At 37.8% G+C, this 26,340-nt stretch overlaps 1 protein-coding gene across 4 annotated transcripts in view; it reads left to right on the forward strand.

The window, feature by feature from the left end:
* Positions 1-26,340, forward strand: part of BPTF (bromodomain PHD finger transcription factor) — an 84,113-nt gene that overhangs the window by 11,084 nt on the left and 46,689 nt on the right. For all 4 annotated transcript variants that reach the window (XM_067547335.1, XM_067547334.1, XM_067547337.1 and 1 more), the window contains exons 2-5: positions 6,484-7,306; positions 19,362-19,585; positions 22,571-22,777; positions 23,308-23,496. In XM_067547335.1, the coding sequence (XP_067403436.1) occupies positions 6,484-7,306; positions 19,362-19,585; positions 22,571-22,777; positions 23,308-23,496 (1,443 nt within the window). The remainder of the gene's footprint in view (positions 1-6,483; positions 7,307-19,361; positions 19,586-22,570; positions 22,778-23,307; positions 23,497-26,340) is intronic.

Below are 26,340 nucleotides of genomic sequence, written 5' to 3' on the forward strand. Positions count from 1 at the left end.
GTCCCCTCTATGTTCCTCTCATACATTATTCACACTAAGGGTTGTCAGGATCAAGCCTTTACATTACAAAATGTCATTCTTGGAAGAGGACTTATTTTCTAAGGGCTTTCAAAAATTCATTAGAACTTGTGGCTGTGCATAGCTTAAATTTAGTAAATCTACTGGCATAGTGACCATACCACAGCCATCCCTTGTCATTTTATTAAAAGAATTTAAGAAATCTATAGTACATGACTGCAGAGTTCTTGTACAGCTTCTGTGTGAGCAGTTATAAGTGTGTATGTCAACACACCAATTCTCTTGATGCTTCTAGTTATTGCTTCCTGATCTGGGCCTAGTAGGTTTATATGAAGACTCTCTTTAATTATTAATACTTGAATAATTGGTGTCTCATCAATTATATTGTTTAGTCTTTAGTTTTAAATACAATCATCTCCTCAGAGAGTGGAAAATGGAGAGGAGCATCTAAATCAGGCTATCTCCTCTGGAAACTGTTCCGGGGGGGGTAGAGTCTCAAGCATACCTCTAGATCGCTAGGAAGCTATGGAACATAAGTTAAGTTCTGCCTCTGCTTTGTATGGCCTTGCAGGTGGGATTTTGATTCAGAGACGTTGTGAAAGGATGGCATGAGTTGAAAAAGGATGCAGTACTCATGAAATAAAGTCGTCCTCCTTTATGGGAATCATAGCTATAGTATGACTATTTGGTTTAAGTGTTAGGTTTAAATTTAGATGCCATCAACTTGAAATCTAGCCAATTAAAATAAAAAATGAAAAGTAGTTTCAGGTATTACACCTGCTTCTGAGTCCTTCTGCCAATTTGTTGTGGTTTTTATGATCACATTTTCTTTCTTTAAAATATTCCTTTCTATTGCTATATGAGATGACATAACAGTAAACTGACTGTAAGGGAAATAGTAAAATTGAAGTGGTTCATAAACTGGTGTCAATCTGAATGTGATGCACATATATTGGTGAAATGTCAAAATAATCATGCCGCATGCATGTATTTCAGTGTTACTGTAATGAATACAGCTGTCTATGTGAAATGTAATTTTTTTTTTGTGGAAATCTGTGCTCTGATTTTTTTATAATCTGTTAATAAAATTGAAGAAAAATATGTCTAAGGCCATGTCTGCATGAGAAAGTTGCACCAATTTAATTTATATTGGCTTTTAAACAGTTTACACTGATACAAATCTCTGTGTGGACGCTCTTAATTCAGTTTGTGGGCTTATTTTGGTTTGGCTTCAGCATTAATCAGTATAAATTAAACAAAGATAAGCCTGGTTTAAACCAAAAGAAGTGTCCCCACAGGTTTGCACTGGTTTAACTGAATTTGTTTAAAATCTTACTTTTAGAATGTTGTAACTTTCTTAAATAGAAAAAGCCTAAAGTCTGTCTACATTTAAAAATTAGATCAACCTAACTACGTGGCTTATGGCTGTGAAAAATTTCATGCTCTGAGTGCAGTAGTTAGGTCAACTTAACTTCCAGCATAGACATGGCAAATTTGGACTTTTAAAAAAAATGAATTGTCAAATCTCAGAGTCTAAAAACTTAACCACAAAAGACATCTTCAGAAAACAGCCAAACAGTTTTTAAAAGCAAACTTTTTAGTTTGGAACAAACATAAAAAATGTCAGTCCAAAGGGAAGCTTTTTGGGAGATGTGTAAGCACTTGAAAACAGTGGTAGTCATAGCGTATTATTGTTGATCTCTTAGACTGAAAAAATCATGTAGTTAATGATGTATCCAGTTTGATTTCACAAATCAAAATATCCTTAAAGTAAAATATCTAAAATCCTAAAAAATGAAATAAACTGAATTTGGATTTTGGAAAGCTAAATCCACCCATTGTTACAGAATTGTACTTCAAAATTCAAGCTTTTATTTTTTTTATTGTTCAAAGCCTTTTTCTTTGAAGAAGAATTTGAATGTAATAGCTTTGAGAGGTGTGAACTGCACTACCCAGCTCAATGAAATAATTCTGAAACCTATAGATGACACTTCAAATGGCAATTGTGACTATTCCATTGCTTATTATTTTATCAGAATCATTCACACGAACGTAATGTGCTTGTGCCACGGTCCGAAACTGTTTCTCTCGCCACAGTAGCTGCAAAAAGTCCCAACTTCATTCTCCTATGTAATTAGGTACTTGTCAATACAAAAACGTAGAATATTGGAAATATGGGGATGGTGTAAAATTGATTTTAATATCAAAATGGGCTGTTGTACTCGTGGTATGATTTCATGTGTAAACATAAATCTAATTTTAAGTTAAATGAAGCTGCCACCGTGGTGCAAATTTAGGAATAGTTTACCCAGGGAGTACAGATTCTTCATTAGAGACTAGATTATTAGATTAATTCTTTTCTGTGAAGTTGTCCTTCTTTTTCCTGATTGACTTCTTGATATTACAGTTCTGTGCTCCGTGCACTAACAATAATACATTTACACACATGCAAAATTGTCTTTTCTGAATTTTCCAGTGCATCTTGTCTTCTGTGTCTGTTTTGTAGACTTCAGGCTGTGTGAGGGAGCTACTGAATTAACAAATAAGTATAAAAGCACAAGACTGACCAAAAGACCATGCAGCTAAGTCATTCATATAAGAAATGACTGGGTATTGTGCCTTCTTAAAATGTTTTGCACATTTTATATGCTTTTCTTGCTTGGTGCTGGAAGCCACTCTATACATTGCTGAATTACTCAAAACAAAGTGTGGCTGAGCTGAGAGAAATGATGCTGAGCTTTTAAGAATTGGCTGTTAAATAATGTGAGTTTTGCAATGGTATGAATTGAAATGGAATTTGAAGTCATGAAAGGGGAACTAGGTATGCTTGGCTGTAAACAGGCAATGTATAAAATGAAGTGTAACACAGGAAGTTAACTAGTTCCATAAGTGACACAACTTTGCTCATTTGCACACCCTAGATATATTGCATTTTAGCTCTCCCTGCTTTATTTCAAGACAAACTAGTGACAGAGGTGTCAGAAGATATCTGAATGCTAATTGCAACTGATGTCCTGGAGTTAGGAACTCTGTTTACTTCCTGCACCTGTTTCAGTTATTAATGGAACAGGTATTTTACCTCTTCTGAGCGTCGTCAGAGACCACAGAGTGTGTACCATTATATAAATAGGTAGTTTCAGTTGGAAGTTGGAGGATGAGGGGAATAATATAGCTATAATTGGTGCATCATTTAATATGCTTCATTTTGGTAATACAGTGTAGGGCTTCTCCATACCGTGACCAGTTGTTGGCTTCTTTTCTTTGCATTAGAGATTAGCAATTTTTTTCTCCTCAAAGTTCTAAAGAAATTTTGTTTTTTCACCATGACAGAAAAAGCTAGGAATGCCCCACTTGAGGGTCTTTCTGCTTGTTTAGTTAGATTGGTATGATATATATCGGTTTTGCCTCTTTGGCTGTGGGGACAGAACTGCATCAGAGCAATGTAGCTAAATCTTCTGTTTCTCCTCTTGGAACAATATAAGCATATTGGTGCTTTTAATACATAAATTCATAGCTTCTAGTGCAGCAAATCTCAAAATATGTGAGGGGTCAGGGTGAAGTCTTCACTTTTCTTCAGTCTCATAGCCATTCATATCCTGTGCTCATTCCCCCCCTGATCTCTCTCAATCAGAGTACCAGAGTTCATATTTTGAAAGCCTGATTGATGATTCTAGATCAACATGGAAGATGATCAAGACCTATCCTTCTCTCTCTCTCTCTAGGCTTCTTACTCTTCTTCTGTGGCCACCTTTATGATAGAGAGTGTCTTTCATTCATAACTTGGGTAGCAAAAAGTACATTTGTTTGTAGATTCCCTTGCATTTGGTTGAATGTCTCAGTGAAAAGGATTAGGGATAGAACCACAGTTATTGGGGTTATTCTCCAGACTGTTCCACAGGAATCAGAAGGAAGTTTCAGGAGTCTAGGGTAGACTACAAGGAAATGAATGGTTTTTTGGTCATTGCTAGGTGTCTTTGTCAAACTGACTTTCAAGTTTGAGCCTAAAATAATTTTGAATCCCAACAATAGAAGGGATGAGTTTATTCTGCATATTTCTAGCTATAAAGACATTTTGTGTTTGTAGCTGTGAAATCCCTGTTCTCGTGTGCCTGCCATGTTTAAATATTTTCCACTGACTTGTACAACTGTGTACTGAAAGAATGCTTATTTGCCCTCCCTCCATTTTCCACAGGGAAAAAACTCTAGCTTAACTAAACTTGGACATATATTTTTATACATTCTTCAATCTTGATCCATTTCTTCTATGATGAAAACCTCTGGCAGTTCATCGTTTATACTGTGTTATCTATCCTTCCAGAGTGTAGTTCAAACTTTGTTGAACAAGATTTTCATTCACATTATAAATTAAATGTATTAAACTTTAAATTAGATTAACTACTTTAAGATTGGAAGCAATTTACCTAATATAGTAATTGTTTTGTGTCTAATATCCTCTTTATATACTGGCTCAACCCTTGATTTACTATTTCTGTAAGGGAATCATCTGTCAAATCATCTTTTATGGATCATAACATTCCATAAAAATAAGTTTTCCTTTTTGTTTAGTATTTTTATTAATTTTGAGTTTTTCTATTTAGTACCACCTTAAAGTTTCGGTGCTCCTTTAAAAGGCATTCTGCTCTGAAAAACAACTGCAAAAATGGCACCTTCTAACTCAACAGATCCGTCCTGTTGTGTATTCAGTCATCTGTCTATCAAACCCTAAAGTTGATTGATATCTGCTTTTGTTAGTGATTAGTTCTTTCAATTACAGGGTCAATAACTTATACAGTACCTGTGAAAACCCCTTGAAGACTGTGTGGTTGAACAAGTGTCACTGAAGACATAATTTGGCCAACCCCTTTTGATTTTCAAATTTTGGGGTCAATTTGAGATTCCGTATAAACTCTGATTTTTAGCCCATGATGTTTAGTATTATAAATATAAAACTTTATATGACGTTTTATATGGCACTGTCTGTTTTAATCCGATCACTGGCAAATGCATCTAACTTATTACTTGTTATTGGAACTATCTTTATGGATAATTTCACTTTCTCGTTATTTTTGTTTAGATTTTCCCTGTAAAGAAACTTTGGCAATAGAGACTTGTCACTTTTCTAGAAGTGCTGCTCTGAAGAATGACCTTCCCTCTAAATCTAAGGAAACTTAAATATTACTTTGGTATTCTTAGGATCAACACTGGCCCCTTTATTGCATTCTTTATTATTCTTTATTTATCATTACTGGATAATTAGAAAAGGCAGTTTTAGACATAAAACTAACTTTCCTGAAGATATTTTACGGGCATTTGGATGTGTGTCTCCTTCATGGTGGAAACTTTCGAAGACTGTCCTTTTTTGTTTCATTGCAAGCCTAGTTTTAAACATTTGCCAGATATTGACAAGCCAGAAGTAAAGGTGAAAATTAGGGGTGGGTCTTTGCTGATCTGTTCCTTGCCCAGTCTCTCTTTGTGTCCTCCCCAGTAAGTAATCTTCACTATTTAGCACTGTTACTGCTGTCTTCTCCAAGCAGTTGCAATGAAATATACATACTGGTCAGTTTCAACACTAGCACAAATTTTCATTAGCAAAAGAGATGCTGATCAAAATCCTGTTAATTTCACTCTCCTGTTTGATTACAGACAGGCAGAATAGCAGAGTATTGAATCTGTCTCCAAATTTAGAAAGACAGGATGTCTGTACATATTTGGGAGCTTTCCTTCACAACCATATGGACTGGAAATTTAAATTTTTTAAGAAAAAACTTAGTTTCTGCAGAAACTGGTGGCTTAAGACACCCATTTGCCACAAAGTGTTTGCATACCATTACTGAGTAGGCAAATAGTGACATGACTTGTTGCTAGAACTCCAGTTTCATTTGAATAAAATGTCAATTTCAAGAATTATATTGGGTATAAAAATCAGTTAAGAATTAAAAGCTTTCAGACATATGTAATTTTACTTATAGCTTTTGCAAAACTGAACTAGTCATACTGAATGAAAATGAGAAACTCTGTTGGTGTTTTGGCTGCTGAGGGTATTTGTCTACTTGTTTTCAATTTATTTGGGTTTCTGATTCTGCTTTCTTTGCCATTTTGAATACTCAAAATCTGAATTTTACATTTTATTTTAAGAATTAGATATCAGGTTTACTTTACTTATGAAACTGTTCTTAAGTGTATTAAAACTTTGAAGTTTAAACATGAGTCTGAAGTGAAACTTGTGATCTAGACTTATGTGAAGTCATTTTATTTAGTACTCTTAAAAATATGAGTAGGATGATAATACTGGAGTACTTGAAGAAATACTATATTTAGCTGTGTGCAGCTGCTGATTAAAACATAAAAGTTTAGTTTCCAGTAGCTCTGAAGGAAAAATTTATATGTGAAGTGCATTCATAGGAGGCATGCTCAAGTATATTGACTTATGATTAGCAAAACTCTTACTGTTACTTTTATTTACAGGTAGAAGAAGACAAAGAGTGCATCGTCCTCGTTCTCCAATACTGGAAGAAAAAGACATACCACTCCTTGAGTTTCCTAAATCCTCAGAGGACTTAATGGTGCCTAACGAACATATAATGAATGTTATTGCCATCTATGAGGTACTGCGGAACTTTGGCACTGTTTTACGCCTGTCTCCTTTTCGTTTTGAGGACTTCTGTGCTGCTCTGGTAAGTCAAGAGCAATGCACACTTATGGCAGAGATGCATATAGTGCTTTTAAAAGCAGTTTTACGTGAAGAAGACACTTCAAATACTACCTTTGGACCTGCTGACCTCAAAGATAGCGTTAATTCCACTTTGTATTTCATAGATGGAATGACGTGGCCAGAGGTTCTGCGGGTATATTGTGAGAGTGACAAGGAGTACCATCATGTTCTTCCTTATCAAGAGGCAGAGGACTACCCTTATGGACCAGTAGAGAGTAAAATCAAAGTTCTGCAGTTCTTAGTAGATCAGTTTCTTACAACAAACATTGCACGTGAGGAGCTAATGTCCGAAGGTGTTATCCAGTATGATGATCATTGTAGGGTTTGTCACAAACTGGGGGATTTGCTTTGCTGTGAAACTTGCTCAGCTGTGTACCATTTAGAGTGTGTGAAACCACCTCTTGAAGAGGTACCAGAGGACGAATGGCAGTGTGAGGTCTGTGTAGCACATAAGGTGCCTGGTGTAACTGACTGTGTTGCTGAAATCCAAAAAAATAAACCATACATTCGACATGAACCCATTGGATATGACAGAAACAGACGGAAATATTGGTTCCTGAACAGAAGACTTATTATGTAAGTAAATCAGTCCTTTAGTGTATTCTGAAGAACATTAGGGTGTTAAGTATCCATTTAAAACCTTTCCTGTAAGTATTGTTTTCATCTTAAAATTGTTTTCATCTTTTTTGTAATACAAGTCCAAAGTTGCTGTGTACTTTTCTATGTAGATTTCCAAAATCTCTGTAATTCATCCATGTAGTTTATCCAAAACAAATGTTTAAATACTCTTCTATATATAACAAAGAACTTTAATACCTTCAGCCCAATGCTAATGTGCAAAAACAAATCAGTGTGTGGTAGGCATGAATGTGGGGAAGGGAAATGGAATTTCAGTCAAGGAATATGTTTTGATCTTGAGCATCCACAAAGTTGCTACAGACTGTAAGAGGTGAATTTAAAAAAATAGGAAAAATAACATTACAGGATCCTTCCTAAAAATATTAAACTTCTTGTTAACATCACTTAAACTGGATCGAGCCAATGCCTTCGTAGCAGCATGCTGCATAGAAACCAGAATTTAGGAACAGCGTTAGAATACTGTTTCCTGATGCTGATGAAGTTTAGCTTGTTGAATATTGGTGACTGTTGATGGTCTGCCTGTGCCTGGCTAGTAGAAATCCTCTCAGATCAGTCACTATTGCTCCTACCCAGGACTGCAGTGGTAGAGAGCATATATGAATGAAATTAGTCTTCAGGGTACAAAGAGAAAAGTCTATTGTTTTGTTTGTACAGTGACTAACATCGTGGGGCCCCATTCTTGGTCGATCCTTAAGTCTAACTGTAATAAATGTGATTAATAATCATAATTGAATATGCTTTATGGTAGCCCAGGTTTTTTTTTTTTTCCCCCCTTCTCCCCACCTGAAAAGTTAAATTTGGAGTCTTAAACAGATCTTTATTTTCTAATAGGAAATAGATAGTGGAATCCTGTCTGCTACTGAAAGTCTGGTCTAACACAGCATCTATGAAAAGGGAAGAGAAATGAACATTTATGAAGGCAAAATAAAATGCTTAATGTAGTGAGCTTTATTATCTTTTCATACAGTCTCCCATTAAGCATTCAACCCTGTAGAAAGTAATCCGTTGTAAGTTTCATTAACAAAATTTTACTAAATTAATGACTGAAATGTATCAAAATGTTAGTCAGATTCCCTGGAGAAGGGCCCATCAATGAGTCATTTGCAAGACATCAGGTCAAACAAAGCGAAACCATGCATTTGTTGTCCTTCAGAATGTACTGTCATCTTTTCTTGCTTGCATTAATGCATAATCATTCATTGGTACTTAAAGTATTGACTAGTTCTTAAGGTTAAATCCACCAAGGATGTAACTTCAACTTGCTAACAGAGAACATTAGCATGTCCTATAACTGTGAGTTGTTTTTTCTGTCATTTTAATTACCAGTTAATCAACTGTAAAATTCTTGGGGCTCACTGCAGCCTCTGGTGTTGTTCAGGTTGATCAATCTGATCTGGGCAACATCTTTATTTAATGTGTGCCACTTATCATATTAGGGCTGCCTTCTGTTGGTTTCTAATGAATTACTTAGCCTGATTTTTCAGGCTATGAGCCAGGCTCTTCCCTCAACTCTTTGGGAGTGGCCATTTTCCATTAGCAATAGATTATTCCTCTGAATTCCCACTCACGTATTTAAAGATTTAGGGAGCAGCTTTTATCCTAGGAAAAAAATTAAATCCATTTACTATTTACATAGGGTTTGGGGTTTTTTGTCTCATTTGCTAATAGTTTGGGTTTAATCGCCCATGTTCTCCTCCAAATCTGACTTTACAATTTCTATGGAGGCATGAAATCATAAATCACAGGATCTTTATTTTACTACAGGCTCAGGCAGAGAAACTGAGTTTCAGCAAAATAGTTATTTTAACTTCCCTTCCCTATAACCTTCTATAGTTCTGCAAAATACATACCCCTTGATCAGAGATCCTGCTTTGTTAAGATGTTCTGGTATGCAATTTCGTTGTAATGTGAGCCCCATGATCAGCTCTAGACTAGGGCAGTGGTTCTCACAACAATTATTTTGGTTGCCTCCGAGTGCGGCCACCAACTCTTGCTGATGGCCGCATTGACAATTTTTTCTAATATACTCAGTTAACATTAGGAAAATCAAATAAATATGCACAGATACATGTCCAAATAATAAGTTCTGGGTTTTGATTCATCAATTGTGTGGATCAGAATATTAGAAATAGTTCAGGAGCTCTTTGAATGGAAAGGCTGCCTCACTTGCCCCACTCACCTTTCAGGTGAGAAAGGTGAGTGAGGTGCAGGAAGAACAGCTCCTGCCAGGTGGCTGGAGGGAGTTACTTGTTCTTCCCTGCAGAGCAGCCAGTCTGGCTACACGTGCAGGAACTGCCCTGAGCCACCTGGCAGGAGGCAGGAAGGGGGCTGCTTTGGGGGGGAAGAACTGCAGCTTAGGGAGGGGGGACTGGGGGTCACTTGCACGGTTGCGGGGGAGGGGGGTGAGTGGGTGAATGCAAGGACCCTGAAGGCAGTCGAGGGGCTGGCAGGGAGAGAAAGGGGGGGTGGGTGCCGGAAAGGCAGGGAGGGAAGAGGGTAGAAGTCAGGACCCAGTGGCACTGGCGTGGCCCACAGGCGTGGGGGGGAGGTGAGTGGATGAATTCAAGGAAGCAAGCGGTCAGGCGAACCCGGGAGGCAGTTGAGCAACTGGCATGGAGGAAAGGGGGGGTGGCTGTTGGGAAGGCAGGGAGGGAAGGGGGTGGGAGGCAGGACCTCAGGCACTAGCGGACATCCAGTGGCTGGCAGGAAGGGATGCAGACCCCAAGGCAGACACACCAGCAGGGGCAGTCACTTACCTTGGCACTGCAGTCCGGTAGTGGAAGGTGATTCTGGGAGCCAAGGGCCGGGAGTTATTCACCCTGCGGGGGCTGCTCCCAACAAGACCCACCCAGGCTTGTGGTCAGATGAAACCTGGCTGGGCTGGGTGGATCCTTGCCCCTTCCTCCCCAACTGCTCGTAGCCGCACAGAAACCCCCTGGTGGCCGTATGCGAGAACCGTTGGACTAGGTTTGGTCTATAACAAAAAGGCAGTTTTTTCCATAACAATCAAGTTTTGTATTTCATTTAAGCAAGCTTGAATACTGGAAGAATGGACCTGCCTTTTTGTTGTTGACTGGAGTTGGAAGCTTGCATATCTGTTTTTTCTGCAATTCCCGGACATTATCTTTCTCTTGGAGAAAAGCTTGAGGTAGAGGAAGTTTGTATCCAAAGTAACTTTTCCAGTTAATGTGAGTTTAACCTTTTATCCAGTGTATGCGGTATTAGCATAATTTTTTTAATTGAGGTAATTTAAATACTTCTGTAGACTTCTGTACATTCTTAAATCTGATACAACAAACTTTTTCTTTAAACCCATATTTTATTAGTATAATCCAGTTTTTAGGTGTACATATTCATGAAGAGACACACATCTACATATTATTTAAGGTTCGTAGGTTTGATATACTACTGTAGAGACCATTATTGAAATAGATAACTTTCAAACACCTATTTGTATTAAGAGATGGGGTTCTCTAGTTTTGGTAAAACTGGTCAGTATGCCCAACTCTCTTGGTGTTCTAGATCTTTTGATTCCTAAATAATCTATAGAATGACTTTCCAGAATATTAAAAACTGATTAAACTATGTGGATAAATATTAAAGACAATCATACTCCTCAACCTGAAGCATGAAGAAGATTGTTACAAGAGCAAATAGTATAGCTCTCTCTGAGAGATCAGGAGAAAGGGATGCTGCTTGACAATTAGAAAGTAATAGAGAAGAACAGTGGCTCAGAATTGGGAAAGATTAAGATATGTCTACACTGCAGTCGGGAGGTGTGATGCAGTACCTGTAAGCATAACCGAGCCAGCTTTAATCTAGCTAGATCAAAGCTATATTGAGTAACAGTAACAGTGTAGCCGTGGTGGCAGGGGCTATTCTTCTGAGTATATTCCTGCCCAGGTCCCTGGGTACATACTGGAGTCACTACAGTGCTATTGTTACTCAAACTAGCTTTGATCTAGCTGGGTTAAAGCTAGTTTGGATATGCCTACCCATGCTGCAATCATACTGCCTGATTGCAGTGCAGACATACCCTAAGTCACAGGCTGCAGGGAGGTAAGCAAGCAACTCCTTAAAAACTTGAAAATGGGGATCGCTGGAGAACTTTAAGGAGGAACTGATGCCCTCTTTTCAGCTGGGAGGACAAGCTAGTCTGACAGTCTCTGTAGGGGAATAAAGAAGAAGATGGGGTTCATGAAGGATAATTGCATTTGTAGTTTGTATTTACTCAGAGAAAAAGACTTCTGAAAATATATTGTTCCTATTTGAATTATTTTGATTTTTTTCAACTTTTTTGCTATAAACTTGTGCTGGAGATGCATCTATCTGACTTTTTCAGTGCACCTCCTTTTCCCCTTAGCAAATCAAGGCTAGAAAATATAGTGCTAAAAATTTGAACTTCACTTCAGTCATAAGAGGATAGTCAAACATTTAAGAGTAAAAATAAGTGCTTGCCTGACTGTTCAAAATATAGAAATAAACTGGTGATGTAAGCACTTTTTTCACTTAGATATTCTGTGCAGAGCAAAGACAGTTCACCTCAGTAATACTGCGTTGTTTCAGTGTGCTTAGGCTGAATTACGTTAATAGTCTTGAGTCAAAGGCACATCTCGTCACCACTTTATTGCTACCAAGGTTGGAGTCAAATGGGAGCTACTCAGTATGTTTTCAATGAGCAGCATCCCATTGTCATTTTCTCCTTAAACTCATTATTGGGCCTAGTCCAGAGCCCGTGGAAGTCACTGATAATTCCTGTTGATTTCAGTGGGCTTTAGATCAGACTCGATTGCCACTAGTCTTCTGGAGGAACAGTTGGAGGCTGTATTTGTAAATCTTCTTCCACATATGTTTCACGTATGACTTTTTAGAACCACAACTTAAAATTATACCTAAATGCACCTGTACAGTACCCAGAAATTAGTGATCTGATTGGTGTGTGAAGAATTCTAAACTCTGAATATTTGGAATCTTAAATAAATGTGAACACTTTAAAAAAAATTAAATTGAGGTTCTTTATTATCTAAACTGCTTAATTGGAAATCTTTTAATTCTTTAAAGGTACATTGTCAAGTGGCTTAGGTTCAAAATATAAAGATTTTTTTGGAAAGGGGAGAAACCCTAAATTGTAGTGAAAGACTTCCCTTTAAACATTTGTTGGCAGTTTTGGCTATATTGAAAATTCCAGTAGATTGTATGATAAGCAGAGTATGAAACTGATCAGGTTAATGATTTCTGTAATACATAAAACAACTAACAAAATTCAGATAATGCTAATTATTGTCTCTCCCTTCCCCCAAAGACCAAAATAAATGGTGGGAGAAACTCAGTTCAGATACTCAGGAGAAAAAGGTTCTTTACTAGCTGAGAATGCTTACAGTATATCAGATTGAAATCATTTAAAAATCCTGTTATGCTAACATTAAACCATTAAAACTGAAAATTAACATTTTTATTTTTGGCACTATCTAGGCTTTAGATACTTATCAGTGATTTACTTAAGTATTAACATGGAGTCTCTACTCTAGCGGGTACAATTTGAAATTACAGTTCGCCATGGAATGGATGCAATTGAGTGGAAATCTTAAAAAACAAACACCCTCTCCTCCCCCAACATACTGTCTTAATAGCAAGAGAAAATGTACCAGTATGTTTTGTCACAAATCTTGGTTTTATACAATTTGCTTTTCAGATTTAATTGGTGGTGGTGGTTAATTGCAGCATTAAATTTTATGGCTATAGTTCTGTTGTTTTAGTGCATTTTTTGGTACTGAGTATGCATTATGCTGAATAATAACTACTAACCTGTCAATGAAAAAAACTACTAAGGAAAGGAAAATAGAGAAAAATGCAACTAAAACAGTTAAATCAGTGCATAAGATAAAATTTGAAAACAGCTTTGCCCCAAAATGAGGACTCAGGGTAAGAAAGGGGATGGCTGTTTAACTATCCAACATCTATTAGTAACGTCAAATTTAGAACCTTGTTCTGTAGTAATTTGATTCTTACGAAACAGGTCTCAGATTCTCAATTTTGCATTGATGTAACATTTTCCAAAGTTTACCTTGACAAACTTCTATCTCCACTCAGTATATTTTCTTAAAACTTAAAGCCAAAGGTGGTAGGTAGTGGCTCCACCTGTTCTATCAGCCGTATTGCACCAACTCAAACTTGTACCTCACCAGATAAAGTCAGGCTGGTTATACTGAAGGTCTTAGAATTTTCCATTGGAGACATTGCTTAACCAGAATCTCTGGAAATGAGGAGGAAATGGGAGAAAGAACTGTAATAATTTGGATTAACAGAGAGCTCTAAATCAAGCTCCCAGCAGCCTCTGATCCCTCTGTCAAAACTTAACATAATTACTAATATTAAACATTAAATTTCACACTTTAAAGGTAAGATAGGGCATGTTTACACAGCAGTTAAACACCTGCTACTGGCCTAGGTCAGGTGACTTGCGCTGCGGGGCTGTAAAATTGTAGCAGAGATGTTTAGGCGCAAGCTGGAGCGCAAGCTCTGGTCTCTCGCAAGGCAGAAAGGGCCCCACAACCTGGACTGCAACCCATCCTGAACATCTACACCTCATTTTTACAGCCCCATAGCTCCAGCCCTGCAAGTCTGAGTCAGCTGACTCAGGCCAGCTGAGGTTGCTCAATTGCTGTGTAGACATACTAGTAGATGTACAATTCTTCTTGAGATTTCCCCCTCTTAAACCTAATGTTGGCTGGTCTGGAAGCATGCTTGTGATACTGCAGCTATATTTAAGCCCAGACTCCATTTCAAGGCTGACAAAAGTTCCTTTGGGACATTTGTGTCCTCTTTCTAGGCAAAAGTTTAGTCTCTTCTTTTCCTCTAACCCACCAACAATTCAGCCAGAGAGAGGGGGCCTTTAGGGCAGTATTTCAAGGAAACCAGGGAGATTCCTTTGACTCAGTACTTCCGGTTTCAGTTGCCAGTAGTGTTGAAGTTTCCGTAGATTAGAAGCCTCTTCTGTTCAGCTTTGTGTATGTTTGGCCTCCCCCACTCAATAGCAGTATTAGGAGGTGCTGGAAGCCTGTTTACTGAAGCAGGACCAGGCTTCATAAATATTCGCATCCAGTTTTTCCTGTGTTTTCACCATGTCAAGCTGAACATGACCTAAGAACCAATGGGCCAGGTTGGCCAGAGGGGAAGAAAATGCCCAGGATATGGCAGTTTCCACTGACCCCTGCTCTGATAGGCTCCTTTTGCCCCAAATGTACCAGAAGCAACAAGAACCCTCAGCCCTATTCTGTGTCTCCGGTTCTGTCCTCCACTATCTCTCCTGATTCATTCTCTAGGAGCACTGCTGACTTTCACCAAGTCCAGAAATACCAGCTGTTTCTGTTGAAACAGCTTCTTTGACTGGCAAGGATCTCCCTCCCCCAGTGTCAACACAAATGCCAGATCCCATCTTTCTTATTCTAAGGCTTCTAGCAGGCCCAGATTATTGGCATCAACAGTTCTGAGTCCTTGTTTTCTTTGAACCTCTTGAACCCTTTCCAATTTCTATTTGACATCCCAAGTAGGGAAAATCCTCTGGGAAAAGCAGTTTCCAGTCTAAAAAAGAACAGCCATTAGCAGACTCCCTCCAAACCTATACCTGTTGCAACTAGATTTAAAAAAAAAAGTTTTCCTTGATCCCCAAAGACTGTTAATCGCAGTTCCTAACATGAGAAGTTTTTTATCCCAATGGATGGAAAGATGGGGAGCTTACTAAATGGGCTTTGAATACTCTTCCATTTCCTTAGTGCGCATATTGCTCAGCTGCTTGTATCGTTTCTTTCCATTACCAATTCATACTTCAACTATAGCCTTAGAATCTGACTAGAAGTTAAAATCCATCAAGTTAGTTCTATCCCTTGACTAATTAAATCTCCATCAGTTCCTATGCAGTGTTGTTTCTCAATACAGCATTTGGCTCATTCTGTGGACATGAACATCAACCTTATTCATGCTTGCTTTGATGGGATAAATGTTTGTCTATTGAACAGCGCTGAAACTGAACAAGATTGTTTCTAACCAGACTTGATCTCAAGAGGAAACTCAGACCCCTTCATCACAGGCTTAACTTTCAACTGTATCAGAATTGCGAGACCTGCTATTCCCTCCTTCCCCTTGTCTTTCCTGCCTTCCCATCCAAGAAGGATATCAAGAAGCAGCAGGCAATGCCATATAAAATGGCAGAATTTCCTTGGTTGGTAAAGCAAGTTACTTCAGCTTCTTTTGTGTACATTACAGGCAGAAGGTTATTTATCTAAAATGACCGCTCTGCTTTTTCCTATGGCTTAAATAAAATGCAGGTATTTTTTATATGTGTTTAAGTGGGAGCTTGCTAATTTCTGATATCTGATTGTATTAGTGTGGACTTTTAAGAGTCGCTGTGCTCAGTTTCATAGTATTGCCTTGTCTCCTGTTTTCTCAATTTTTCTCATTCTTGGAAATCTCACCTTCAGAGTTTGCCAGTGGCTCCTCTGAGCCATTCTTGGCAGCACAAGAGGCTGAAAGAAGTGGGACATATTCCTGTTCTAACCAGCATCTGTCAGAATTGGCCTCCCTCATGACTGTAAACACAAGCCAAGTCTCTCTTGAGATTAGGCAGCCTGCTGCGTGACAGGGCCAATCAGTCTACCTTGGTTTTCAGAGTGGCTGAGAAATGCTCATTTGGGCAACCGTCTTGGTGTGACCAGTGATTCCTCCCATCGCCTTTGAAGTAGTAGCCTGATCGGATTTCCTCAAGGGAGGAGGGGTAGAGTCCCCTGCACCACAGAGAGAACAATATGCCTAGACTATGTGGTTCTACTGTTTTTGTGTGCAAAAAACCACAACAAACCCCACCAAACTCTGCTACCCCAATCATTACCTTGCGAATCGCACTTCACTGTTGAGGGAGGTATAACTGCATGATGCTGCTCATCTTCACCTGGTCAGTAATGCTTCATTAACTTCATCTAAGAAGTGCTCAGTACCAAGTTCATGTTGTCGTCTTCTTTGGCTATACTGCAAATGTAGCAGTAGCCTGATCTAAGGTAATACTTCTTCACACAGTGTACAGTCATTGTGTGGAACTTGTTTCCAGATATTGTGATATTGGGATATTGTGAAAGCTAAAAGTATAACTTGGGTTAAAAAAACAATTAGATAAGTTAATGGAGGATAGGTCCATCAATGGGTATTAGCCCAGATGGTCAGGATGCAACTCCATGCTCTGGGTATTCCTAAACCTCTGACTGCCAGAAGATGAGACTAGATGATGGGATGTATCACTCAATAACTTGCCCTGATTGTTCACTCCCTCTGAAGCATCTGGTACCAGCGACTGGCAGAAGACAGGGTACTGGGCTAGATGGACCATTGGTCTGCCCCAGTGTGACTTTTCTTAGAAGCGTTTTCTAATGCCCAGTAAAACCCTGTGAAGAAAGTAGATGGTACTCTCAAAAAATACTTTTCAGTAGTTTTCAGAGTTTTCAGTAGTCTAGATGGCTATTTTCTGCATATGATCAGAGTGGTTGTGAAATGGTTAAAGCTTTGGCTACATCCAAAAATTTTACTTCTAGGTCCCTCCTGTAAAATTTCATCCCTTTGTGATGTAGCATCCATCTAGCATGGCTCAGGATTCTGTTGGGATTCAAACAGTAACTTGGCAATTTGTAGATGACATGGTTGGCCCTCTGTCTCTATGCCTGGAATGGAGAGAGAACTCTACTAGATGCGAGCTCATTGCTGTATGATGGCAGACCTAAGAGAGTCCCACGAGTAGGAAGAAATGAGAACAGAGGGAGGGGAGCATGGGGTGGGGTGGTTCAGGCTGGGTAACTATGGTCAGAGCAACATACGATTTTAGCTATGGCATTTTGGTTTGATTGATAGGAAGCTAGGTGGGAAGAAAGGGGGTCTGAGCAGGAAAACCGCTTGATGGCCACAGACAAAGTCTAGGTAAGTCTCTTAGCCTCTTTGTTCCTCCATTTCCAAACTATAAAATGGGGATAATAGTACTTCCCTACCGGACAGTGATGTTGAGGATAAATACACTGAAGACTGAGAGGCCCTCAGAATCTTTGATAATGGGAATCTTCTAAGTAGCTTAGATAGGTGGGGTGGGATTCTGTATTGGTTAGCCAGTAATCTTGTGTGATTTATAAATAAAGCAGGGATTCAAAATGAAAAACAAACACGCCTGCTGCTGATAATTATATAATTTCATAAAAGTATAATGCTTATAAAGAATATGTACCCAACTATGTTGATAAGCAGCAATATGCTGTCTAGCTCCTACAACAGTTCTGTCAACTCTTTCCACTGTCATCACTGCAGTGGTGTGTTTGCTGGAGATATAAAACAAGAATAATACATAAGTACAACACTGTAAGCATCTATTCTTCTTTCTTTTCCTCTTGCTCTTTTACCACTTTTTTCCTCTCATCTGTTCTTTTCATTTACAATCTGTTCTTTCTCTGGATAAACTGCATTGTCACTTGTTTGCTGTTTTCTCTTCCTTCTTTTCTTGAGTTTCTGCTGCCTGCTTTTCCTCTCCACACCTCGGTAGTTTCACAGTCCCTTCACTGATAAATGCTTCAAATCCTATCATGCTAGCAGAAATTTTTCTTGGTTTAGATGAAATATGGCTTAACCATTAACTCCATTAAATTTCGAAACCCTATATAGTGGCTAAGTGTTAGTGTACACCATAGAGATAGCAAAGGGTTGACAATATAAAAACTATTTTTGAACTTTCCTTTTGATCTGTAATCTGTGTGAACAACCTGTAAATTTTCTTAAGTCATTTTTCTTGGAAACCTTTTAAAACAACTAAACAGATAAATAAATAAATAAACTAAGACGATCAGATGGAGATTAGAAAGACTAGAAGAATAAGTTGGTCTAAATTGTTTTCCCCAAGCAAAGATTCCCGTAAATCCTTTTTAATGGAAAATGTAGCATTTCTTTGCAATATGCCAGATTCTGTCAGCCAATCAAAAACATTTTGAAGTAATGTCTAGAAGTAAATTGACTTAATATAAAGTAACATTACCATTACTTCCAAGGCCCTTGATATTTTTGCAATTTTGAGATTATCTTTATAACAACACTTGGATGTATTTTAATTTTTCTGCATTGTCTGTGTAATTGACAATTTAGTTTACTTTATAATCCTAATTTAGACTATTCTAATATGTACATAAACTTCATCAAATCACTAAAAATACTTGTCTTCCTGAATACATAAGGTCAGATTATCCACTTTCATGGAGGAAAAAAACACAGGAGAGGGCCAGTAGGAGGTAAATTCAGCATGTCCTCCTCATGAAGTTGCTTCAGACTGGTCTGTTTGGAAGAATTAGGTAGAGAGGAGGAGTAGAGCATTGTGCTCCCAAAATTTCCAAATTACGGGTATCTGAATAGATATCCTCTGCCTCTGCAGTCGGTGCTAGGGCCCCTGTTTTGCTCATTCCTATGGTGTGTGATGCTGACTGTATAGTAATATAAAAAATTTCATGGTGATTGTGGGATTCCCCATCTTTAAATTTCCTGACTTGGATATATTGAAAATTTCAGCCATAATATTGCATTGTTTTTAGGGGTGCTTGGAGACCAGTAATATTGTAATAATTTGAAAATAACTGGAGTAAATCCTATTGGCAAAATGGACAAACCAAATTCCAGGAGATCATTTAAAAGCTTCTGTGTTAACTTCCCAGGAAAGTGATCATGAATATTGGCTTTTTTGAGGGAGCAGGGAAGAAGTTGTGTGGAAAGAACATTTGGAGGTGGGAAAAGAGAGGGAGCTTCTTTAGAAGTGGGTGCTGAACTTGGGAGCCCAAAGGTGAATCTCAAGCGTTAATTTTATTCAGTCCTTATTATTTAATATTTCTGGGGAAAAAGGGGGCAAGTAGGCTCATCTTATTTAATTTTCCTCATTTATGTCTAAAATAAATGTATAAAAACAATTGTTCTCAAACTGTTATTGCAGAGAGGAAGATTCAGACAATGAGAAGGATAAGAAACTCTGGTACTATAGCACAAAAGTGCAGCTGGCACAGTTAATTGAATGCCTAGACAAAGATTACTGGGAAGCTGATCTTTGCAAAACTCTTGAAGAAATGCGCCAAGAAATTCATCGACATATGGATATCACGGAAGACCTTACTAACAAAGCACGAGGCAACAACAAATCTTTCCTTGCTGCAGCAAATGGTAGGAATATGTCTATCATAGGAATGACTATTAAATATTTTCATATTATAATTTTACTTCAGAGTACAGGCCTATGCTCAGTCATGAGTTCATTACAGTTAGTGGCACTTTGTCTTTAAAGATTGCATTAATGTCTGCCCCTAAGTTTCAAATACACAACTGCTTTTTTAAAATTTGTTGTTTATAACTTTCTAACATCAGCCTGGCAGTAGCAATGTTATAAAGTTGCCCCCTATTTCCTGTTTTCAACAGTTCTAATCCTGCTGAACTGCTTGAGATATCCTGTGCACACATTCTTCCAGCACTGCCAAACATACATACACTTATGTCCTGAATTTCCATTGACTTAATGTTATGTCCCATGTAAGAGAGAGAGTGGTGGGGAAAGGGAGGGAGTGTTCATTAGTAAACAGGTTAAGTATCCCGTTAACTGAATGTATGTGGTTATATGACTGTTCCAGAGAAAAGTCCAAATCTGTACCCTTTTGGGATTTCATAGTGATTGTTAGTGGCAGCGGTTCAAAATTAAGTTGTCCTTCCTGTTAATTCTGTTTGGAGGTAATACTCTTTGAAGGGGAAGAGTACAATTTTGAGTTACCTGAAAAATATGACCTGTATAACTTTTTTAATTTTAGATCTGTTAAGTTTTGTTTAGAGAACTCTACCTCTGTATCTGAAGGTTGACGTATTTAATACTGCAGTAACCTTTCTAATTTTCAGAAAATATAGGAGAAATTTCCTACCTAGTACTTTGTAAACATTGACACTACAATTGTGAATTACAAGGTCTACTCAAGTTTGTTGTGATTTTACATTATTATTAAAATTGTATTTCTCTGCAGAACTTTTTGTTAAAAATGGAAGTCTAAACCCGATGTTTTGTAGAATACTGTAGACTGCAATCAAAGTACAGTCCCTTCCAAAGAGAATTCCAAAGATATAAACTCCCTAATGTTAAATTCTAGAATTTCTCATTACTCAGCAATCTGGTGTAAAGTAAATGTTAAATGTTAACTGGGAGAAGTACATAATGCTCCTCAAACAATTATATCATGTTACTGCTACTAGTAAATGAAAGAATTACATGTTTTGTATGAGTTGTGTATTGTAAGAGTATGGAATAGTAGTAGAAATAGTGGCAATAATTCTTGGTTCTGACGTGGAAGACAAAGGAATTCCATGGATATGTGACTTGGTATTTGGTATAATCTGTTTTCTCTAGATAACATTGACAAAGTACAAAATCTAGGGAAATTCTAGTCAGAGAAAACAAGCCAGATGAAGTACCAGCCACCATAAAACAAAAGTATCAACTTCCTAGAAGCTATATCTGAATCCTACACAAGCTAATGATTTGTATAATCTGTGTGATTTCCTTGAGGAAAGAATTCTTTCACTTATGCACCCAATAATTTTTTCAACACTTTTTTCTTACTGAAATACAATAGGCATTTACATAGCTTTAGCCATATTAAATTAATGGTTTGTTGATGAATTCAGCTTTTTATATCTTGATGAAAGAATTTTTATTAGTTGAGAGATATAAGTATTGAAAGTTTGAAGTCTTTTGAAGTTTAGAAAGATTTCATTCAACATTATGAGCAAAGCAGTTGTTGTTACATCATTCAAAAGAGGAGAACAAAATAACAAAAAACTAGGTGGTAGGATGGTACAATATTGAGTATTAGTGATTAATATTAAAATCATTGTTACTTTACTGGAAGCCAAAGTGGAATAGGGCAAGAATGTCATGACATGGAGAGAATTCAGTCACTTGCAATCTGAATTGTAGTCAGTGGAGAGCACCCTCAATTAATTCTCAATAATAAGTTACAGTACTTAAGTCAGGATCAGTATTTCAAAGTCTTGCAGGTCAAACAAGATCTTATAATGGCAGTATAAGTGATGTTTAAAAATAAAAATCCAAAGAGGCCTGTCTGGAGATAAATCTGATTCCATAATTACTTCTTTCTACTTAATACTCAAAAGTTAAAACAGTGAATGTGAATTGCCATGGGTGGAGTGCTGCTTAGCAGATACTTGGAGCCAACCATCAACACCTCTGCTCAGCTCTCAGTAAGTTACATGGCATGAAAGTTTTGATTTTTATAGAAGCAGTTGAACAGAAATTACACTGTAGTTCAGTGCTTAGCATCACAGTCTCATATAGATATGTAATCCCAAGAGAAGGTGACAAAAAGAAGAATCACATAGACAGCTTAAAAAAAAGAGGTAGGAACAGATTTGATCCTGACCTTCTGATTTCCACCATGGAAATGCAGCCCCCAGTGTGAAGGAGGGTAGGAATCAACAGGCGTATGGCACTGGCTATGCAAAAATTTTCAGCAGAAACACAAGCCAACCCCCTGATCTTTTAGAAAAAGAATGATAGCATCTTTAAGTTCTAAGTAGAACCCCACAAACAGTAAACTGAAACTCAGGCCTGGTCAACACTGCCGCTGGCGACTGACAGGAATCACCCATCGATGTACTTATGTTGACGTACCATGTCCTCTTTCACTGTGCTGCATTGACACCCCTCCTTTCAGGGAAGTGGGTTACTGGCATCGACTGGAGAGGCCATCTGGAATTGATTGAGTAGGTCTACATAACCTGATGAATTTATCCCACTGCATCGATAGCCATGGAGCAGCAGTGTAGACATATCCTCCTTCTGTCTATCCTGGAATAATAAGGGACTGAATAAAGGGGTTTGGTATTTTGTACATAACATAATTTTGAGAAATCAAGAACTCAAGCATTCAGATTGTCATGCATCTGAAAATGGAAAAAGGGGTAAGGAATTGGATGTTAATTTTTGTTCTTAGCTCCTCGGTTTTATTGTGTGATTGTGAAAGGTAGTGCTTTAAACCTGAAGGCCATCTTGATTTAAATGACTTTTGACTTAAGACTTCTACCTAGTGACTATATAAAAGGGTATTTTGATATTTTTTGCCTGAATTTTACTGTTTTTTCCTACTGTAGATGAAATATTGGAATCTATTAGAATAAAAAAAGGAGAAATAGGGGATGATAAAAGCCAAGCAGCTGATGAAACAGAAAAGGACAAAATTGATGTTGAGAATGACCAAACAGATACTGAAAAAAGCAAGGAAGAATCTGCAGACCAACTACAGGAAAAAAATGAAGAAACACCACCTGAGCAAGATTCAGAAAAAGGAAAAACAGAAGGTAAAGAAACTGACTTTGCATTAGCAATATTTTTGTTGTTTTTAAGTAACATTTTAGTTGAGATTATCACATTTACTTCTGAAAACATTTGTGTAATCTTTTACACCCTCAAGATTTTTTAAATTGGTTTTAAAGAGATAATGCTAGTTTGTTTCTTTAGGTTAGATACCATTTGTTTCTCTTTGGTAGAGTTAGTAGCTCATTTTCCCTACCGCTATTTTACTGTTTGGCTCCATTTTGCTTTGAGATCTCTGGTTTTCTAGTATGGAGTCAACATATGTACATCCACCAGTGTCAAGGGATTGATTTCTAACATATTTTTTAATTAGAGTTAAGTAGGTTTGGCCTGTTCGCATTCTCTGAAGACATTATCCTTACTGCAGAAATAAACTTGGTGTATTTTGGTGCTACAAAGTGGACATAATACAAGGAGCTGCACAAAGCCTGCTTTTTAGCATGGGTACAGCCAGATGACATCCTAAGGAAATGTTAAGAATATCCTTAAAGTTTTGTTGTGCATTTTACTGTAGAGCCAACAGACGTTGGGGATAAAAGTAACTCTGTGGCATCAAGCACAGACGGCAGCGCCACAAATCCTTCTGCAGGAGAAACTAGTTCCTCTGAAGGGAAGAACGCAATGGGGTATCAGTCAGAAACCTTTGATAGCAACAATGTGGCAGAGAAGAATGTGGCATCAGAGCTCCCCCAGGATCTCTCAGGTACAGAGGGCGCTGTATCAATCAATGCCTCTGTAATTTGGGGAACCTTTAAGCTTTTCTTATAATGAATTCTGGTTTGTCAACTAAAACCATTTACAGTGTATGTTCATTCATGCTATTTGCTTGCAGTGCCATCCTTTACTGCTGCATTGTCATCTAACATTTAGAATTTTTTAATGTGGTCCTCCCTGCTGTTAGCATATGCTTCCATGCCCTCCAAAGACTATTGTGGCTAAGATTTTCTCGTGTTCTGTTCGTTACATATTTTATTTTTCTTCATTGCAAACCATATTGGTGGTGAACATCCTACAAAGATTTATTTCAAGTTCTTCTTTGCTAATGACTGTTAAATCATTTAACCTGTAATGTACTGTAAAAATTACTACCAAGAAAAAAATTAGTGTTTGCAGTTATTCATGAGGGTTCTTGCATTGGGTTGCCTGGAGAAAAGTCTTATGTCATCCCAAAAATCTGTAAGCTGAAGCTTTAAAATGTATGTACAAAGCTTGTTCTTATTTTAAGCTGTTTTTTGGTTCACTGCCACAGTATTTTGCTACTCTACAAAATACATTTATTTTCTTGAAACTCAGGAATGAGTATGACTTGCTTAGATCTGGAACATTAACTAGCGCATTAAAACCATACACATACTTTTTAGAAAAGAGAGGGAACATTGTGCTTTTGACCAGATTCCTACATCAGCAACAGATAAGTTGATTTGAATAACTCATAGCATTAATTGTAAGATCATGAAACTTGTATTTTCATTTGAGTCAGTTATCAATAAGATACTGCATGTAGTTGAATAAAAGAACACTCAGTACACTAGATTTGAAAGGTGGTTTTTGAAGAAAACTTTATAACTCATTGAAAAATATAGCGTGCTGTACTCCTAAATGTTGCCATACAAACATAGTTTGTAATGTTTCAGGGTGCTTATTTAACTTTTAAAACATTATTGTATTTAATTATTTTGTATAAAATAGGATTTGTAGATCAAGCATCATTTTTTCCCCATTACTGTTCACAAATCACCTTTGGAGTATGTTTCCTTTTAGAATTAATGAGGAAATAATCCTTTTCTTATAGGATATTACTGAAGGTGATTGGGGAAAGTACATATACTTGATTTAAAATTTCTGAGTTTATATTTTGTTTAAAAATTCATTTATGAAGGAGCTTATCAGGCTGGACGCTGGGCTGCTCTTCCTTGTTATATTTTTGCGGGTAGCTCTAGCTGGTTGCATCCAGCCAAGCCTTTCTACCAGCAACTTCCCCTAAATTCTTTGCTACCTCACAGTGATATGTGTGCTGCTACTGCACTATCATAGTTTCTAGGACCTTCATTCAAGAGGGAGGGAAGACCTACAACAGGCAGGCGTCCATTCCCACATAGGTGGAGCAGATGCTGAAATGCTGACTTGTAAGAGAGAATCTATCTACTTTCTTCCCAGCTATGTGCCCTCTGGATCTCTGTTCCTCATATGAATCTAGCTTGGGTGGGATGGTCTGCCTTGGCCGCCGCCTCCAAATTCCAGGCCTTAGATGATTCTATCCTCCCCGACCAGCAATAGGGCAAGTGGACAAACAACACTGGACATGTTTTGGGTGAGAGACCAATCCAGAATAAGGTGTAGTGAGGTTAGGGGTGCCCTGAGAGCCACTGGATTCTCAGCACATTTATTCCTCTGCTTCTCTAATGGTGAATACTTCCAGAGAGGGAGACCTGGCCCACTACCAGTCTCAAAAGAATGGAAGGACCTTTCTGTTCTGTTCTTTGTTTTATATAGGTTTGCATACCGCACTTATCACCACAGTATCTGACCTCCAACACTCTTGGGGGGGTGATGTCCTAAGTCTGAATTTTGTCCAGGAAGGACTTCAGGAACGAGAGCCCTTGGGAAGAGGTTGTTCAAGTATAGTAAAAAGCTGCCCTTGAATCAAGCTCTTCAGAGCTTCCATTTTCAGGATGCCTGTGGAGCTCAAGTAGTCTTCTGTCATTATCCTTCTTTCATCAGGGTTGCTTAGGTCCTTTTTAGTCTTGCTACCAGATGAAGTTCCAGAAGTCCTATCATGCAAGATTTTTTAAGGAATGGGCCCAAGCTGGCAGAATCCATCAAACCAACTAAAAGCAAGCCTCTCCTCACCCCATCCCTTTTGAGGGGCAGAGTCCATTTCTTCTACCAATAATTAGCGAATGGATCACAAAGTACCTGCTAGGTGGTCAGTTACTTCATTAGGATACTTCCTGGATTTCCACCCTCTTCTGAGTTCCTACAGATTTTGTCCATCTTCTGTATTTCATAGATCAGAAAGACAAAGCAGTAGACAGGCATTGTCATTTTTAGAATATCATAACCATCACAGGGTTGTTTTTTAGGGATCTACTCTGGTGTTGCTAATCACAGCATGGAATGGATAAACATGTAACTCGCGTGATGCTGGATATTTAGAAAGCCATTGGAGTAACAGGAAAATATAATCAAATCATGTTGAGTTAAGGATGTTAAAACTGTTAATTCTGCATTTCCTGTCTTTTGTAACTGTCAAAACTGTTTTAAATAATTTTTTGTGATATAGAAACATTCTTCATAAATATTACAGATGATAGAGTGAGGGTCTTCATTTTTCATGTTGACAGCTAAACACTACAGTCTTCTGTATCATATTTGTGAATTAATCTGTTTCCGGTATATGTGGATAGGGTTTTTTTTTTTAGAATTTCGAGTTTAAAAACAGCAGTTCATCCAGTCAGAGCAGATGTTCTTATGCATATTCATTGTCTTGGTAGAGTGTTCCTTAGCTCTAAGAGATGAGGGAGGAACTGCATTTTAAATACAACTA

The sequence above is a fragment of the Emydura macquarii genome, unplaced genomic scaffold, assembly GCF_026122565.2.
Source record: "Emydura macquarii macquarii isolate MOO-44397 ecotype Brisbane River unplaced genomic scaffold, CSIRO-AGI_Emac_v2 contig_1230, whole genome shotgun sequence".
NCBI classification, from domain to species: Eukaryota; Metazoa; Chordata; order Testudines; family Chelidae; genus Emydura; species Emydura macquarii.